General features: G+C 50.6%; 2 protein-coding genes across 6 annotated transcripts; one reads left to right on the forward strand and one right to left on the reverse strand.

Annotated features, from left to right (window-relative positions):
• The first annotated feature begins 7,464 nt into the window (after positions 1-7,464).
• Positions 7,465-14,361, forward strand: Ccdc86 (coiled-coil domain containing 86). Its single transcript, XM_052189776.1, has 4 exons — positions 7,465-8,351; positions 11,403-11,532; positions 13,337-13,411; positions 13,552-14,361. Exons 1-4 carry the CDS (start codon positions 7,516-7,518, stop codon positions 13,669-13,671), a joined length of 1,161 nt encoding a protein of 386 aa, XP_052045736.1. The 5' UTR covers positions 7,465-7,515; the 3' UTR covers positions 13,672-14,361.
• Positions 14,307-19,350, reverse strand: Ptgdr2 (prostaglandin D2 receptor 2). 5 transcript variants are annotated; one of them, XM_052189770.1, is made up of 5 exons: positions 19,057-19,119; positions 18,469-18,534; positions 17,781-17,870; positions 17,557-17,650; positions 14,307-16,618 (listed from the first exon to the last, which is right to left on the reverse strand). In XM_052189770.1, exon 5 carries the CDS (start codon positions 16,564-16,566, stop codon positions 15,364-15,366), a length of 1,203 nt encoding a protein of 400 aa, XP_052045730.1. In that variant the 5' UTR covers positions 16,567-16,618; positions 17,557-17,650; positions 17,781-17,870; positions 18,469-18,534; positions 19,057-19,119; the 3' UTR covers positions 14,307-15,363. The 5 variants fall into 5 exon arrangements, with proteins under 5 accessions (XP_052045730.1, XP_052045733.1, XP_052045735.1 ...); XM_052189773.1 differs by having other exon boundaries at positions 14,307-16,686; XM_052189775.1 differs by lacking the exon at positions 17,781-17,870.
• Between the last annotated feature and the right edge of the window lie 173 nt (positions 19,351-19,523).

Here is a 19,523-nt window from a genome sequence, read left to right on the forward strand (position 1 = left end):
CAACACTATTGTTGCTTAAAAAGCCATCCCAGCCGGGCGGTGGTGGCGCACGCCTGTAATCCCAGCACTTGGGAGGCAGAGGCAGGCGGATTTCTGAGTTTGAGGCCAGCCTGATCTACAGAGTGAGTTCCAGGACAGCCGGGGCTATACAAAGAAACCCTGTCTCAAGAGAGAGAGAGAGAGAGAGAGAGAGAGAGAGAGAGAGAGAGAGAGAGAGAGAGAGAGATGAAAAAAGCCATCCCAAGATTTAGTGGTGTAAAAATAACTGTTGATGAGTTTGGCGGGACAGACAGATATGGACAGGGAGAACGTATGTCTGTCTCATGATTTCTGGGACCTCTGTTGGTCCCAGTCTCAGAGTTAGAACTGACCTGATGAACTGGGGATAGAAGCATCACAGAAGCAACTCCTTTCCCACCTACTAGATGGTAATGGTGTTGGCAGCTTGGCCAGGCTACCAAAGAAAGCTCCAGGAGATCTCTCCACACAGGGTGATTTGTATTTCCTCACAACATGGAGGCTGAGTTCCAAGAGCCAGCATCCCACGAAAGCCAAGCAGAAGTACTCAGCCCTCCACGATCTAACCTTAGAAATGCACAACAACTCTGTTGCATTTCATTAGCTGGGAGCTATCCTGGAGTCTGAAGAATGAGGGACATAGATTCCAGTGCCTGAGGGGTGTCCAGGCGACACAATAAGATGATCACATAGATGGGAGACCCTACTCGGGCCAGCTTTGGAAATCCCAGTCTTTAACACCTTTCCAAGAAAGTCTGTCTAGATTTATGCAGAGTCATTTCAAAAGCAGAGAGCTAAAACCACACAAGCCGAGAAGGATAACATCTGAGTGCTGTTTTATGTTGAGATGCACAGAACAGAAAATATCACTCTGATTAATCTGTCCTTTATCTCTATAAGGAGTCTGCTTTAGTTTTGTTTAATTATTTTGATTTATTTTAATGAGCTTATTTTGTTTATATATCCAGGCTGGTCTCCACCTCCTGGTCGATCCTCTTGATGCTCCTACCCCCATATCCTAAGTTCTGGGATTGCAGGCATGCACCACCACGCCCAGATGAGAGGCACTTTCAAAGACCTGCAACTTCTGGCTTATTTAGAAAGACAGAGTCAGCCTAGGCTACAGTGGGAACTTACACAAGCTTTAGATAAAGTGCACAAAGGCAGAGAAGTGTGGGTAAAAATCACCTGTGGTTTAGAAGCAGATCTCTGGATCCAAACCCTTGCTGGATCCACGACCAGCTTCTATCCCTGAAAAACAAGATTACCTGGAGACTCAGACAAGACCTGCAAGCACCACCACCCTTGTGTGCTAGCTACTCTGGACAGAATTTTGATGGCTTAAACTCGGCAGAACTTAAACATTTTTATGACTTTCTAATCTCCTGCAGTAAAAGGCATTATCGATGTTTCTAACTATCCTGTTAGCAGCATACCTTTTAACCTGCAGATAAATGGTGTTTGCGGAGGAAAAAATCTCGTTTGTTTCTATGACACTCCTTCACTAGAGTGAGCCAGAGCATCTGAGGTGCAGAATTATGATCACAAGACAAACAGTCAGTCAGTGCTTGATGTAAGTAAACAATAGGATGATGGTGAGTCAGGCCATGCCCAGGGATCCTGTGAGTCCCACAGGCAGCCCTGTAAGACTAGACATTTGGAGGCTCCATGGAAACAGAAAAAATAGTTTGTTGACTCAGAGACACTCGGTTCACCCAGCTGAGGTTGGATGAGATCTGGGGCTGGTCTGAGCTACTGCAATGAAGAACTGAGACACCACCACTAAACCAGGGACCAGTTTAATCTGTGGATCAGAGAAGGGAGCTCATACTTTGCTCTGGGATGCTCTTTCTTGGTCACCAAGTCAATACTCCAAAGGCTGGAGGTATGGCTCAGTGTTACAATGCTTGTTTAGCATGTGTGAAACCCTGGGTACCATCCCCAGCATCACAAAAAGACAGCATCTCCAAGGGTTGCTGTGGAAATGAGGCCACCACACTGACTGAGAGGAACAATCACCACTGGAGTAGATATAACACTGTGAGAAAAACAGAGCTGTCAAGAAGCTAAAGTGGAGGGAATGAGGGTAGGCTAGTAACAGAGAGGAGGGAAGTGATTTAGTCTGAAACTCTGCCATTGACCAGATTCTGAGAACTGAGTGTATAATTGCTGGGACTCGTTTACCCGTCTTTCTCATGAGCCCCAGCTGAAACCCTCCGGTAACATGAACAGGGTCTGTCACTGTCCCATTCAAGTCCAGCCCCACGCACTTCTGCAGTGGCTCCCACCCATGCTCAGTTAGGGTGAGATCTCAAGCTGAGGGGTCTGAGTTAAAGTCACATTTGAGTAGATGGCCTCTCTGAGATGCCACTACCTCCCCTGTTCATTCCTGCTCAAAGGACCTCAGGGCTTTCAGATTTGTGTTCTCCAGGGGAACCCCTGAAGTGATGGACGTTCCTCCGAGGCAGGGACCTGTGCCCCTGGTTGTTTCTAGTATTGGGCCCAGGGGAAATAATCAGTTCTTGGCGAATGATAGGGTGTTACTGAACATAATCTCTGCACTGTGTGGAAGGCAAAGAAGGCAGGCTCTTCGGGGGTTCCTTCACTCCCTTTCTTTAGTACGCTGCTCCTTGAGGTATGGTCTGTGGACCACCAGCTCCAGCACCACCACACTGCCTGAACCACTACCACCAGCAGCAGCACCTGAGAGTTTGCTAGAAACTCAAGCCCAAACATACTGAATCCTAACATCTAAGGCTTGGATGCACCTTGAGTTTGACTGTTTCTTACTGAAGCTGGAGAAACCTTGTTGTCAGATGCACTGGGGAGAGGATGGGATGGAATAAAATGTCTACCTTCTTAGAGTCCCTTCTTCCACTGGCTCAGGTCACCTCTAGCCCCTTCTGACCTGTTCACACGTCGGGGAGCATGCTTAAAGACTCCCCCCAACACACACACACACACACACACACACAAGCTTCTCTACCCTCTGCAGACCAAGGGATGGCAGCAGTGCCCCTTCTTGTTTCAGTGAAACCTGCAGATGCTTTGAGAAGATCTGGACATAAGCTCTGTTCTCCACCCTGAGCAAGGGGTTCCAGAGAGCTTTGGAGTGACCCTTCCCTAACCCAGCTGCTCCCCAGATCCCCGTGAGTGCCACAACCGAATGGCCATGTGCTTCTCCTCCCACTCAGGCTCCTTCCCCATCTCATGGCTCACAGGGATAGGGGCTGAGATGAGCGCTCGCCCGCAGTAAGAGCACTCGCAGTAAGAGCTGGCCCTGTCCTGCTCCGTGTACTCTGTGGAACCAACTCACAGCACACATCTGAAAACAGCTGTGCACACTTGCCAAGCAGGAGGCAGATCAAGGGTTACATTAAAGGAGCTAGACCCCAAAACAACTCACCAGAGGTCCTGTACTAGCCAGCCATGATGGTTCACATCTGTAGCACACACTCAGGAGGAGGAGGTAGGTGGACTGCCGTGAGTTTCAGGCTAACCAAGATGGCTTCAGGGAGGCGGGTAGAGGGAAGGAGAAAAACAGAGACGATGAAAGCAGGAACAGGGAGAAAGGAGAGGTAAGGGAAGGAGAGGGGAGGAAAGCTTACAATATCGAAAATAAAGGCTGGAGAGATAGCTCAGCAGTTAAGAGCACTGACTGCTTTTCCAAAGGTCCCGAGTTCAAATCCCAGCAACCACATGGTGGCTTACAACCATCCGTAACGAGATCTGATGCCCTCTTCTGGTGTGTCTGAAGACAGCAATAGTATATTTACATATAATAATAAATATTTTTTTAAAACAATATCTAAAATAACACCAGGAGACAGCTGCAGCTCCATGGATTTTTTCCACAGGAGGCCCACATGGTGGCTTACTGCCAGGAAGAGCATGGGGGAGCTGGCCATACTACTGGGAACTGTGGAATAAAAGATGATGAGTGCAGCTATGGGGGAGGAGGGAGGCCCTTGAAGCACTGGGGGACAGTTGGAGGGATGGGAGATTTCAGCCTGACTAAAAGAGGATTCTAGAAAAGCCATAGGAAATCTGTCTTTGAATGTGTAAGCAACTGTGAGTAGGCAGCTGCTGGGTCTGTACCGTGCAGTTCGTCACAACCCCAGGAGGCACTTGTGCTGTTCTTGTGACTCATTTTATTAATAAAGAAACTGGAGCACAGAGAGGCTTGGGTACTGGTGAAGATCATGCAGCAAATAAGTAGAGGTGGGAGTCATGCCTGGTCAGTCTGGCTCTGAAGCCTCTGCTTTTCATAGTAAATCTTCCTGTTCCCCAGAAGGTAACCAAGACGCAGCAGAAAGGATAAAGCAGTTGGCCAAAGCCAGGCAGTGACACTGTGAGCCAGGATTAGCCACAGAGATGGAAGGTTTAGTTGCCTGGCAACTGCCCCTCCTGCAGACATTCCTGGCTCTGACTGCCTCTGGTCTATGCACTGGAGGGGCTGAGTTTCACACATGCCATGAAGTGCTGACTGGGCAAGGCCTGGTTTATTTATATAACCTAAGATCTGCTGACTGAAGGAAACCAGTGCCTACAGATGGGTCCATGATGTGGATCAGATAGTCTCCTAGGCTTCAATCATTCACCCTCTTGGGGCAGCACAGTTGAGTTTTTAAATCCCCAGCAACAACACTTGTTGCCTACCAGGGGTCTCCTGGAGGTCCTTTAGTCCCCTGGAATACCAAGCCAGGAGGATGGTTGTCAACCCTAGTACAATGGTCTGCATTGACAGATGCACACATAGCGGTGTACAGACACACACAGATAAGCCCATGTGATTTATACAATCAGGAGCACACAGTGATATGCGTACTGAGTCAAGACACAGGGACAGTTGGCCAGGTACTCTCTCACTTTGCCCTTGCAGGGGTAAATACCCACAGATAAGACAGACAGACAGTCAGACAGACAGACAGTCACACACACACACACACACACACACACACACACACACACACACACACACATGCACACACGCACACACGCACTGGGAGTTTGAAAGTCAAGCCCAGACAGACATATACAAAGAAACAGACAGACCTTTGTCCTCCCTCTTCTCCCGGTTCTGCCAGGAGATTCAAGGTTCTGGAGATCTTTTGATAGCCAACAAGAGCCTGAGGATTTATATGCAAATAATGTTTGCAAAGTGTCCCTCTTCCCTAGAAGCAACAATAAGTGACTGGGAAAGTGAGCCAGGGAAAAGCCTGAGAGCATGTGAGTTACCTTCACAAGAGCCTGGGGCTGAACCCTGCTGAGATCTTATTGGGGGAGGGGCACAAAAGCCCCTTCTTATCCTCCTACCCAATGAAACTGAGGAAGAAAGCTATCTGCTCTGAAAATTTCAGGAGCCTCCTGTGCATACAATGATAAAGGCAGGCTGCGCTCAAGTGGAACCTTGAACGGGTATTAGACGCGCATCAAAAGTCTTCTATCCAAAACGGGTCTCTCTTACACACACACCACCCTAGAAGAGACAAAATTAGATCTCAGTTATTTTAAGTAGACCCAGGATGTGCTCTGATCAACATTTGCTAGTGATGAGATCCAGGTAGATCCAGGTAGAGGTAAGAGCCAGGAAGGGGTTCTGAGGCAGCCTGGGCAGGAGTGGAGACATATAATCTCCTCCAGAGCCCTGGACACCCCACACTGTGGCTTTGGGTATTGGATTAGTCAAGCAGGGGCAGGAATTTACACAACCAAACAGAACCTACTCCTTTGAGAACTGAGAGGCTGGAGGAACTGGGCGAGTTGGTACCTAACTACAACTTCTTGTAGCTCTCCTTAAATCAGGAACATGAGGGCTCTGAGCCCATACCAGGGAGGCAGGAACTGACATTTGATTACACCACCAGGATGCAACTGTTTCTAGTGACAAGGAGAAGCTGTGCTATTCCCTACCCCTAAGAGACCATGTGTGGTAGTGCCAGGAGGGTGTGTCCAAGAATTGTGCTTTCTACCCTGCAGGAACTTTTCTCTGGGTCTTCTTCATCTTCCCTGCCTCCTCCTGTGTCATCTGGAGGAGTAACCATCCAGGCAGAAATGAAAGTATTCTAGCCGGGCAGTGGAGGCGCAAGCCTGTAATCCCAGCACTCTGGGAGGCAGAGGCAGGTGGATTTCTGAGTTCGAGGGCAGCCTGGTCTACAGGGTGAGTTCCAGGACAGCCAGGGCTATTCAGAGAAACCCTGTCTCGAAAAATCCAAATCAAAAACAAACAAACAAACAAACAAAAGGGTATTCTAAAGAGACAGTGGACTCCAAAGAAATGGGAAATTTCCCCAGAATTCTCCTGCTGGAAGAAGAAAAAGGTACGAGCCGGAGGGGAAACTTGTCTCCTGGAAAGAGATTTCAGAGTTCTAAAAGCTTGTCAGACTACCTTACAGGATGGGACTGAAACCCAGATAATAATGGGTCAATGGTGAACTGAGTCATACCTTGATAAGGACTACTCAGATATACTTATCCTTGGCCCTCTACCTAAAGTTTTTATCTAGCTTTAGAACCCTGAGGTCGAAATTTGGGTAATTTACAGGATCTCTTTGCCCCTCTTCCCAGTATAACTACATTGAATACATCTCCTTTTTCTAAAGGTTTCCAATTTTAATTTGGCTCTTTCAATTGGCTTATTGAGGATGTGGTAGCCAGACCTGACTTCGGACACAGGTTGTGACCCCCAACATTGACAACAAGCAGTCAAGGTTTTCTGGGCCACAGACCTGACACTTCGCTGATTAGTAACTAAAACTGTGCAAAGAGAACCACCTACTGCATTCTTGGGCACAGTAGCAGAGATGAGAGAGGTGGCAAAGATGGGTACGTTTAAGACAACTCAAAAATTGAAAATTTCCCACTCTGGCGGGCCCAGCTGTTCCAGTGTAAGTTAATATGCTCATTCGGTTCTGCTTACAGACTCCCTCCGCCTGAAAGAAAGAAAAGAAAGAAAGAAAAGAAAGAAAGAAAGAAAGAAAGAAAGAAAGAAAGAAAGAAAGAAAGAAAGAAAGAAAGAAAGAAAGAAAGAAAGAAAGAAAGAAAGAAAGGAAAGAAAGGAAGGAAGGAAGGAAGGAAAGAGGGAGGGAGGGAGGAAGAGAAAGAAAGAAAGAAAGAAAGAAAGAAAGAAAGAAAGAAAGAAAGAAAGAAAGAAAGAAAGAAAGAAAGAAAGAAAGAAAGAAAAGTATACCCCACCCCATCCCCGCTTCTCTTGTACCTAGAACTTGCGGTTTGGGGGAAAAAAAAAAAAACACAAAAACCAATCGCGGAAACCCATCAACTAGACTCAGTATAAGTATACTAACACTTAGCTCATGCACAGCACGCATGCGTCTACTAAGCCCAGCCCCTCAGGGCAGCCATCCCATCCGCCTTTCCACCCGACGTTCTACCGTTCTACCGCTCAAGTGCGCTTCCTGCCCGGTCCGGAAATGGGAGAGTCTGACGTCATAAGAAGGCGCCGAGGGTTCGGAAGGCTACGGAGGCTACACGTGAGCCATGGATACACCGCTGAGGCGCAGCCGGCGGCTGGAAGGCTTAAAACCTCTTTCTCTAGAGAACCTTTCGGACCGCAAGGTCCCTCGGGCGAAACGGGCTCTAGTAGATTTCCAGACAAACCCAGAAGAAACAGGAGAGCTCGAGCCTCCGAGCGTTCCACCACTGGGCCTTGCGTCTCCCCTACGTGAGCCGGAGACTAGCCCTGGATCACCCTGCCCTAGACAGGAAGCGGCGTCTCCCCCGCGTCAGCCGGAGACTAGCCCTGGATCACCCTGCCCTAGACAGGATGCCGCGTCTCCCCCGCGTCAGCCGGAGACTAGCCCTGGATCACCCTGCCCTAGACAGGATGCATACTTTGAGTCCTCACCAAGGCAGCCAGAGCCTCCCTCTGGGGCCCTTCAGCTTCATCAAGATCTGGACCTGGAGTCAACTGCGAGACAGACAGCATCGAGTCCGGAATCCCCGCAACAAGAGCAACCATCCAAACTATCTCCCACACAGGGAGAACTGGACTCTGAAGCGGCCCACGCTGAAGACGAGGTAATCCCAAGATCCCCCGAGCCTTGCCCGGGCCAGCAAGCACCGGGTCCCGAGCCCTCTCAGCCAACACAGGAGCTGACAATTCAGGCACCTAGCTCCCCAAAGCGCCAGCTAGAGCCAAGCAAGCTGCCTCCGGCAGGACAGACAGTAACAGAAAGTCTTGACCAAAAGAAGCGAGTTATAACTTCTCCCCAGGCCCCAGCGTCCAAGAAATTGAAGGAGAAGGAGGAACTTCCTGTAATTCCGAAAGGGAAGCCCAAATCCGGGCGTGTGTGGAAAGACCGCTCCAAGAAGAGGTAAAGAGGGGTTAGCGTGGGCGATGTGTTTGGTTCTCCGTGCATTTGGACCTTGCCTTCACCTGATTGCAATCCCAGGGCTGGAAAGAACTCTCCCGAGAGAAAAGGACAAGCGGGATCATAATGTCAAATGCCCCAAGGTTGAGGAGGGAGATTCTCAATGGTGATTTCTTTAACGTCAGGCCTAGGAGGGGTTCCTTTGAACTTCCTTTCCATCCTTTTTTTTTTTTTTTTTAATTATGAGGCGGGATCTCACTGTTAGCACTGGCTGTCCTGAAATTCACAGAGATATGCCTGCTTCTGCTTCTCTAGTGCTGGGTTTAAAGACATGCCCCACCTTTACCTTGTCTGCCACACCTCGTGAGGGAGGCAGAGCCAAACAGGCAGCCATTATATGAACATCATGAGGTCCCCTCCACTGCTGCCTGCTAGCTGTTGTCTTTGATAAAATGTATCTTGGGACACTGGTTGTGTCTCACTTCCTTAGGGCTGGCCAAAGAGTCTTTCACAGCCAGCAGCCCCTGTAAGCACATTTAATCTTCATCTACCCTTTGGAGCAGATGTTACTAGTATTGATGTTGTACACCTGGGGAAACCAAAGGCTCAAGGATGCTAATTGAGACACGGGATGGGAGCATAGATTTGAGTGCAGAGCCTGTGAGGGGAACCTGTTAAGCTGCTCTGTTGACCTGCTTCACTTGGGTTCCAACCTCCTTAAGACATGAGGTCTTCCTTGTCCTTTCAGTGCTGGGGCATGGTCATGCACAGTTTATATTTTTCAGTAAAGGAATAAGGAGATTCATATGGAAAGGGCATTGTTTGGGCAGCAAGGAAAGAGAAGTGGTGTTCGGTTGAAATTTCCACTCTAGTGAAGGAGACGGAGGGATCACTTGAAATTTCAGCCAGAGACAAGAACTTGTAAAACAGTGAGGGAACAGGGCATGAGATTTTAAGAAAATGGCATTGATGAAGGGTGGACTCTGCCAGGCTTTGTGCAAGTTCTTTACAGAAGTCATGTTGTTGCCCTCTTAAACCCTAAGCCTGGGTATAACCCCTCCCCCGAGCATGCCCCCTTAAACTGAAGAAAGGGAAGCTTAAAGGGTAAGGCACCAGTCAGAGAAGCTTTGAAGCTGCTCTTTTTCCCTGTCCCAGCAAGTCACAGTAGCCAGGCCGTGGGTAACCAGGCAAACAGGCTCTCAGCTGTTGCCCTTCTACACTGTTACCTGCACGCACACAGAAGGGGGTTGTGGCTGAGAGACTTCCTTGCCCAGGGTCACATAGGCAGCGAGCAGCCAGCTCGGGACCAGACATCCAGGGCTGTCTTCCATCTCCAGTAACTAGTGCTGAACATCACTCTGCCTCAGTACTGTAGCCGTCAGCCACATCTGACTTTTACATTAACTTTATAAAATGAAACAGTCTATGAGTTTTCTTAACATGAACCACAAATAAAGTGCTGCAGGAACCTCTACATAGTGACTCCCTGCCAGGACAGAAGAAGTGTGGATCATTTCCCTGATAGGACGTTCTGTTGTCACTGATGCTCTAGAAAGACCAAGCATCATGTCTTCCGGCTCTGGCTTCTCCAGGCTTCCATCATCCTGTCCCTTCAGGATTCTCAAATCTCAGGTTTTGTTTTGTCTTTAAGAGTAGAAAGGAAGTCCAGAAGGTACCCACTGCTCTGTTTTTAGGAAGCTGGGTCTTGAGCAAGCTTGGGGACTTGGCAGGAGAGGAGCATGTTGGTATCAGAAGCTAACCATACAGTGCGAGGGGGGACAGAACCAGGATAAATAATCCCGGTGCCAAGTTCCAGACTGTGTGTGCCAGACTCCTAGGAAGAGAGCAGACAGCTCAGAAATGTAGTATTAACCTGTGTCTGGTCAGCAGCAGACTGCCCAGCATGCACCAAGGCCTCCAGAGACAGGGTTGCCTCAAGATATCCTCTGACAGGCAGGTAAATAGGAACTCCTATAGGAATCAAGGTTGTAGTTTGGGAAGCAGAAGGGCCACTGTGAAAGGATCTGCTGAGGAGCCCTAGAGTTCTTGGGATAAGATGAGGGAAAGAACGGCCTGTGGGATACCTGGCCAACTCAGCGGGTAGTGGGGAAAGAGCAGACATGGAGGTGTGTCTTCACTTTATTTTACTTTTTATCACAGAAAAGGAAAGAGCAGACATGGAGGTGTGTCTTCTCTATTTTACTTTTTATCACAGAAAAGGAAAGAGCAGACATGGAGGTGTGTCTTCACTTTATTTTACTTTTTATCACAGAAAAGGAAAGAGCTGGGTTTTCCAAGTCCTGTCCCCAGTTCCAGCAGTTCTCAGCATTTCCTGGCCAGCTGCACTTAGCCCCTCCTAAAGAGTTTAGCACATCCTAGCGTGTTCCTACAGAAGTCATCTCCATTCTTCCAAGACTTTAAGAACATTTGACTCTCCAGAAAAGCCAGACTTAACAGAAATCCCCAAATCCCATGTCTCCACCTTCAAATCACCCTGGACTGGAGAATAATCTGAATTTGTTACAGAAAAACCTTGTTATTGCTGTTTGGACGAAAAGTCACACCCATCTAGGGAATGAATACCTCATCTCCAGAGGAATTCATTCACAGGTTACCATGTTTGTTTCCAGCAAAACTTCACAGCTGAGGCTGTATGAGTACAAAGTGCTTCAAGTCCCAACCTACACTCAGGAGTGAGAAGACTCTTGGAGACTTGGTTAGTTCCTCTGTAGCGGAAACAGGCCGGCATTGCCTAGCAGCCCATTCTATCCCAAATTTCTGTAGAAAGCTGAATGCCAGGCAGGCAGGAGAGGACAAAAAGCAGATGCAGAGAAGGTGGGTGGGGGAGCACCCTCATAGGAACAGTGGGAGGCAGGAATCGGATAGGGAGATTCCAGGGGGAGCTGGAAACCGGGAAAGGGGATAACATTTGAAATGTAAAGAAAATATTCAATTAAAAAAAATTAAAAGAAAAAAAGCAGACCCAGGGCCCAGTGAAAACAGGGTGTGAAGACACACTACAGAGGTCCCCTAAGTGCCTCCTTTCCTGCCAAGGTTCTCCCAGATGGTTCAGGACAAGCCCCTGCGTACCTCCTGGCAGCGCAAGATGAAAGAGCGACAGGAGAGAAAGCAGGCTAAGGACTTCGCCCGGCACCTGGAGGAGGAGAAGCAGCGGCGCCGGCAGGTAAGGGGCCATCCTTCCAAGTCTGGATCCCAGAGACCAAATACATGCCTGCTGTACCAGACACTGGAATGTGACAGACTCAGGAGTGTGACTTAGTCAGGGCCCCAGAGCATGAGGGCCCCAGGGGTAAGGAGAATCATCTAGGGCCATGCTAGGATTCCCACTCTACCATCCAGCTAAGCCTCTGCTTATAGACGTGCAGGAGACCTGGAAGTAGAGTGAACCCAAGATGAAGGGCAGCAAGCCATCTTGGTGGCAGGGGCGTTCAATGTGGTGGGGTTGGGCCCCTCTCTGAGACCTGCCTATAAGGGAAGAGCTTGCCTCAGATTTGTGGCTATCGTTCTAGAAGACACTCCCCCACACCGCCCTGGGGTGTCCTTTCACTTTGCTTCCACTTCACTCCCCTCTACCCCATCTCAGACCCGAAAATGTCCTCCCTGAGGTCCATGCCCACCAGCTAGGGACTTGACTAGCATGCACCGCGCCTGGGGCTCACTCACCAGCACCACAAAGGCTTGTTCCCAATACCTTTAGCCTCCAGGAAGTTTTGAAAAGAGTCCCATTTTGACTTCAGCAGTCAGTACTGAGTAAGCAAGGTCATGCTGGACAGGTTAGCAGGATTGTCCCCAGGGTGGAGTTCAGCTGTCACTGCTGGTCTGCTGAGCCCAGGGTACAGACGCCCGGGGTACCGGATTCAAACGACTTGTCTCAGATCCGTGCTTCCAGCTTGGCCACTGAGAGGAGGGATGGGCCAACCACTAAGGCATCCCTTCACCTAGCTTTCAGTCATTCCAGATCTAGCTGGCACTGAGGCCCCATCATTTCTCCTGTGCAGCCTTGACTCTCGCTTGGCCAAAACAGTTCCAACTCATGAGCGACTGAAGAGGTGCATCCTCCCAGCCCTCCTCCTAACACATAAGAGCACAGGTCACTTCCTCCCCAAGGGCCCAGGTCACCCCCGTGACTCCAGGTTGTCAAAGCCACAGAAAGGCCTGACCACATAGCAATGAGTGTTGGAGCCATCACCCATGCCCTAGTCCTGAGAGGACAGTGGCAGCATGGCCAGGAAGCCCTGGACCTCCCAGCCCAGAACAGGCTCTGGAGAGTGTCCCTGGAGAGCTGGCACTATTCAGGCTTTAGTCACACACTTATTTAAGTCAGCCTGGTGAGGTAGGTCCTGTGGTCAACTTTACTGTAGAGGTGAGAAGTAAAGGTATAGACTCAGCCACAGCACCCTAATTACAAAACAGAAGAATGAAGACTCAAGCTGGACTAGGTTTCTCCAGAGCCTATTGACAGCTCATACTGCCCAGCCCTACCCAGGGCCAGGTGTGGAGCCCAGCTGTAGCCTGGCCTTGCATTCTCATTCTGGGACACCTGAGCCTGGGCAGAAGAAGACCTGGGACCAGCCCAATCTTCTCCTGCAGCTAGTGCATGAGATGGTACAAGGGGCCCTCTGCGTGTGCGGGACTTGTGGGTGGGAAGGCACCTACATCTTGGCCCATACAGTCATCCTGTGTAAAACCCTGCCTTCAGTTGTCTGTCTGTTTACCCACCTTCATTATGGTGTGGAACCGGGCACTCTTGCTGTGGTGGGCCTCAGCTCCAGGCCCTCAGTACAGGCATTGCGTCCCTGCTCTTCCCCAGAAGTGCCTAGGCCTCTGCCCTTCCTCCTAGGAGCAACCTGGAGGCCAGGCAGGCTTCTCCTCCTAGGATTGTGTCAGTTCTCACTTACCGGTGGCCTGAGATAGATGCTAGAGCCATCTCAGCTCCTAGCCTAAGATTCCCCTTCTGTGTGTTTCAGGAGAAGAAAGAGCGCCGGGCTGAAAACCTGAGACGCCGTCTAGAAAATGAACGCAAGGCTGAGATTGTCCAAGTGGTGAGTATCCAAGGGTGCAGGCTCACTGCCTTACATGGTCCATTGTCCTGCTGCAGTTCTGGGCCCCTGCTTGCCTTTTTCCCAAAGACAGGCACAGGGTTCTCATCCACACTGACGCCTCCCATTTCCCCCTTCCTCAGATCCGAAATCCTGCCAAGCTCAAGAAAGCAAAGAAGAAGCAGTTGCGCTCCATTGAAAAAAGAGACACCCTGGCCTTGCTCCAGAAACAGCCACCCCAGAGGCCGGTAGCCAAGGTCTGAGCTCAGGACAGTCCAGAGACCTCAACAAGCCAAGAGTCACAGCAAACAAGAGACCTCTCAGGCCATGGACTGACACCTCTCCTGGGACCAGTACACAAACGCTATCACATTAAGATGGAGACTCCAGCCCAGAGAGAACTGAAGACTGTGCTAGGACTCAAGAGAACTGTCGTCATCTCCTTTCCCGCCTGTTCCAAGTGCCTTGTGATCATGAACTGTTGCGGGTGCAGCAGCAGTGCATACCTTTAATCCCAGTGCTCAGGAGACAGACAGACCTCTCAGAGTTTGAGGCCAGTCTTGTCTATAGAGTACAGGATAGCCAGGGCTACACAGAAAAATCCTATCTCAAAACAAAACAAACAAAAGAGGTCTTAAACTGTGAATTCTTGTTCCCCAGGGAGCTGGTCTTGGGGTCCTGGATATTACACACGCCTGGAGGCCTGCTGTCAGAAGTCAGCACCTCCATTTTTTCAGTGACACCTTGGCCACTTGTGCATTCTGCTGATTTGGTCCCCTCAGTCAACTGAAGCCAGCCCTTCCCTAATTTAGCACTAAAAGATTAAAGTGGGGAGTTGCAGGGAGCTGAGTTTGTCCCCAGCACCCCTTTCACACACTGGACTGTAGACACCTTGGGGTTCGAGCCATGCAGAGATGTTTATTGGCATCTGCCTAATAAACCATTAAAGTACATGGTGTGACAGGTACACTGAGTAAAGCAGGAGGGATTTGGTGACATTTTACTCTGCAGTTTGAGAAGCACCTGCCACAGGCTTGAGGCCTGCTCAGCACAGCTGACACCCAGCCTGGCCTTAAGTGGTTCAGGAGATCCTGAGGATACCCCATCCCTGTTCCATATCTACCAGTGTCTGAGATCAGCTCCCTTCCCCTAGAAGGTAAAGATGCGTCAGCCAGCTGCCCTGCAGTCCATGGTGAGGAGGACATGAGATATGTGGGAGGTCCGTGACTAATACAAGGCGCCCTCCTACCTGTAGGTTGGAAGTGAGGCAGCTAATAAGGGTGGGTTGTTCTCTGGATAGGATTGGTCCAGTGATTCTGAAGGCCAGGGTACAGCCTCTGGCAGCAGCAGCCCTAAAACTGGGCAGTGAAACTCTGAGTGGGAGATGACAACACCATATGGCTAACAAGCTGACTAGCAAGGTGTGGTTAAAGCACTCTCAGGCAGAATGGGGGGTTAAGAGTGAAGGTGGTTGCCGGAAACTCCCTCACTGACCCCCATAAACACTTGCTGATTGGCAGTCTCCCTTTGTCCCATTCACAAAGCAGGGCCTTATGCAGGCTGTGAGCTTAACCTGCGAGATTCCCAGTTGCCATGGGCCAGCTGCCAGGAAGGTAATAGAAGTTCAAAATTGTACCCAACCCTTACCAGTTACCCTGGCAAGATCCCTAAGCAATTAAGTACTTTTGTTCTTAAATGTATAGAAACCTGGAGGCCAGCAGTCAGAACAGGTAACGCCTTAAATGGCTACTTTTGCATCCTGCTGGTCTCCCAGCTCCACACGGCAAAGTTAAAGTGAGAAGAATTGTGGCACCCAGGGCACTTCCACAAGCTGGTTTCCTAGACCCTACCCAGGAAGCTATGCCCTGGGCCTGTCATTGGCTATGTACATTTTCAACTGGGTATCTATCGGGGAGGCCCGGGATGTGTTGGCATGCCGTCCGGGCTGTGCCGGCCTAATCCAGAGTAAAACTCAATGAGCCCCGCTTCTCCTGCGACTGCTCTCGGACCCTCTGTGGGACCTCTGCGCTGCCACGCCTCATCCAGCGGGTCAAGCAGGCAGGACGCAGTTGGGCAAGTCTGCCAGCAGGTGGGAGGGTGGAGGTTGTGTTGGTGGTGGAGGAGGCGCGGCGCCAGCGGCGGCTGTTGCTGGGTCCACGAGTCTGGTCACTGTCTTCCACCAGCACGCTTTCAAGCACTGCGCGTAGCGAGCGCCGCAGCTTGTGCAACACGTCGGGACAAGTGAGCACATAGAGTAGTGGGTTGACCACGCTGTTGAAGAAGGCCAGGCTGGTGACAAAGGGCAGCCCACGTGACGCGAGCTGCCGTAGCGTGGTGACAGAATGGGCACGCGCCTCCAGCAGACTGAAGATGTGGTAGGGCCCCCAGCAGAGCACGAAAGCCACCACGATGGCCGCCACCAGGCGCACGAAGCGGCCTGTCCTCTGGCGACCACGGTGGTGCAGTTGCAGGCTCACAGCTACGTGGCTCGAGGCGATGATGGCTAGAGGTACCACGAAAGCCAGCAGGAACTTGCTGACCGCCAGAGCCTTTTGACGGTAGTCACACGTGGTGTCGCGGTCAGGCCCTGGATTCAAGAGCAGCATGTTGTAATAGCACATGATGCGGCCATCAAGCCGCGGGATGGTGTCTCTGAATACGAAATAGGGTACTGTGTTGAGCACCGCCAGAGCCCAGAGCATCAGGCAGACTCTGTGCGCGACCGCCACCGTGCGGTGGTTCTGTGCCCACACTGGCCTCACCACCTGCAGGCAGCGATCCAGGCTGATGGCGCTGAGCAGGAAACCGCTGGCAAACATGTTGAGAAAGAAGACCGAGGAATGTAGCTTGCAGAAGGTGGTGCCGAGCTCCCAAGAGTGGCCCACTGCTAGAAAGTAGGTGAAGAAAGGCAGGGAGGCGGCGGCTAAGAAGTCGGACAGCGCCAGGTGCAGCACCCAGGTGGTGACCACCGTCTTGCGCATGCGACAGCCCACCACAAACAGGATGAGTCCGTTTTCCACCAGGCCCAGCAGCGAGGCCAACCCGTGCAACAGCACCGACACGTGGTCAATATAGCGGAGGCTAGAGTTGCTGTGGTTTGGAAGCTGGACCATCTCCTCCAAGAGAGGACAGAGTGGCTTCAGTGTGGCGTTGGCCATGGCCAGGTGGAAGAAAGGGCTGAGCCTGGCACCAGGAACCAGAAGCCTGCAGCTTGGGCAAGAGATGAACGGATCTCAGAGTTGCCAGTATTGCCTGGTAACAGGGTGGACACTGGGAATCTGTGAGGATGAGCAGGACAAGGAAGGGAGTAGTGCAGTTTGGGGCAAGCCAAGGGTCGTCTTCCTGAGCCCGTAGTCTCTAGTTTGTAGGGCTACTGGAAAATACAAGCCTAAGCTACTGGGCTAGTGTGTGCTATGCAAGCATGAGGAGCTGAATTTGAGCCCCGCACCCAGGTATACAGGAGGGTGTGGTACGAGTGCTTGTAATCTCAGTGCTGGAGAGATAGACAGGTGGGGCTCACTGACCAGCCAGCCTAAACTACTCAGTGGAACACAGGTCCCAGAGACCTTAACTTAAAATGTAGGGGACTAGAGAGATGGCTCCACGGCAAAGTATATCCTGCTTTTTCAGGGGACCGGTTTTGATTTCCAGTACCCATACGGGGCAGCTCACAACTGCCTACGTCCAGTGGGTCCAATTTCTCTGGTTTCTGAAGACACCTGCATTCACATGTGTACCCCCAAACACACATACACACACACACACACACACACACACACTTTAAAATAAAGTCTTTTTAATGTGGACAGAGCCTAAGCAACATCACTCAAGGTTGATGTTTATTTATACACACACATACATACACCTGCATTTATATGTACATACATACATACATACATACACAATTTAAAATAATAAAAATAAGTCTTTTTTTAAGGTGACTGCGCCTAAGGTTGGCGTTTGACTTATACACACACACACACACACACACAGGAAACTGACATAAAGCAGGCACTGTATCAATACCATTGTGATTACTATTAAGCATTTGTTCAAAATCACAAAAGTCAGGCCTTTTCCCAGTCTCACAGAAGGGTGGGCCCTCCTAAGAGGTAGGAGGTCTGGACCACCTAGCCCGCAGGCCTTACCTCTCTGCAGTTCCTCCTAGAGAGCAGTAGTCAGCCTCAGAAGTGACTGCTTGAGTGTGCTGATTGGTTGAGATCGGGGGAGCTGGCCCTTCCTCTGATAGAAGGGGAGGAAATAAGATAAGAGGGACAAGCGTGAGACCTGGCTGGAGGAACTGTCACGCAGAAACCTGGGTAAAGGCGGTGACAGTCCTACCTATCCCAGGACACCCAGGCCCTTGACTCACCCACACGCTGGGCTGATAGGCACGTTAAGCATCAACTAAGGAGCTCTGGAAAAGCCAGGTCATGGAGAACCCCAGGGCCCTGTAATGAAGCTGGGGCCAGGGAGGGATAAGGGAATCACATTGTATACTCCCTGCAGCAGAGAGGAAATGAAAGCAGGGGGTAGGGACTCCGTCTGTGACAGACACCCACACCCTCCAGGTACTGTGGTAGATCCTGTAATAGATATTCTTTTCTGTGGCTCTGGAAGAAATGTGCCAAGACTCATTCCATCCCATTGTACAGATGAGAAAACAGAGACACAGGAGTTTAAAGTGCTTGTTGAGCCACCCAACACAGCCATGTGGAAGAGGAATTGTTCAGTCCTCAGGCTGCTGTCTGTCTAACTTCAAAAACAGGATGGTAGAAGAGAGGGAAATAGGAGGTTGCCAGAGATCTCAGAACTCCTCTTTCTGAAAGAACTCCTCTTTCAAACTTCATTGACCAGAATAGAAAAGATCTACTCCCGTCCTGTCCAGAAACCACTGATCTTCATAGGGTGGAGCTCTGGGACACAAACCTAGGAGGTCCCTGACAGAATCCCTCTTGGAGCTAGGTCAAAGGGAACAGGCACATCTGACCCCTGTGATTTCTGAATTCTTACTGATACTAATTTTTAAGCTTTAGCATCTGCAGAGCAGGTATACTCACATTAATCCAATGAGAGTGGCTTTTCAGAAGAAACAGGTTCAGAGAGGCACAGAAGCTGGGCCAGTGCTGTGGAGGGAGACCAAGGTTTTCCTCCCAGCCGAGAGACGAGAGTTTTTATCTTTCTGCCTTGAGGACATCCCTTCAGCTGCACTGTCAGTATCAAGGGTTGCTCGGAAGACCTTGCTCCTGCAGGCTTCGGAACCACCCATTCTGACCCCTCAGACTGCATGACCCGAGATCTTGCCCCCTGCCCCCAGCAGCTAGAGTCCTGTTCTAGTGGGAACCCCAATTTTTCAACACCCTGGCCTTGAACCCCCGGCATCCAGCTGGGTGAACTTGTCAGTTTCTCTAAGCTCCCCGGGTGATCATGTCACCTCTCCTGAGACAGCATGGTGGCCATGATTGGACAGCTCACACATTGGGTCTACCATCTAGCTAACACCCAGGAAAACACAGTCCTTCCTTCTGGGCATCAGGCCCCACCAGGCTCCTAAGCTCATCCCCTTATCATCCTAGCTAGGAGTAGCCCTCCGTCTAATCCTGAGACCACACCAAGGCTGACCAGCCCCTGGAAGGCTGCCTGCTTACCGACCACACAGTGAGCACAGCGAGCACTGGGTTGAGCCGTGGAGCCTGGCAGCTTCTGAAAGTAAGACTGAGCACCAGCGAGTGGCAGGAGGGGAGCGAACTGAAGGAGGAAATAGCTGTCAGCCCCGAGGATAGGGGCGGGGACACTCTGCTCAACGTCTTTCATCTCCATCCAGGCCACCAGCCCCTGGCCCACCCCTTCTCTTCATGGAGGAGCCTCTGTAACCCAGAAGACAGTGTTTAGTCCTTGATTGCCAATCCTCAGAAAACCACGATGCTCCAAGGAGAAGCACTCCAGCTCTTCTGAGGCAGCATGGGCCCCTGTCCCCAGAGAACTAGAGGAAACAGGGAGGGGCCGTGGGAAGAGCACAGAGACCCTTGGCCCGGAGGTCAGTCACTTCTCCTTACGGGGTGCTTCAGCGGTGACCAGGAACAAAGTCTTCTCACAGCAAGTGGGAAGGATGAAA

Source organism: Apodemus sylvaticus, chromosome 1 (assembly GCF_947179515.1).
Source record: "Apodemus sylvaticus chromosome 1, mApoSyl1.1, whole genome shotgun sequence".
NCBI lineage: Eukaryota > Metazoa > Chordata > Mammalia > Rodentia > Muridae > Apodemus > Apodemus sylvaticus.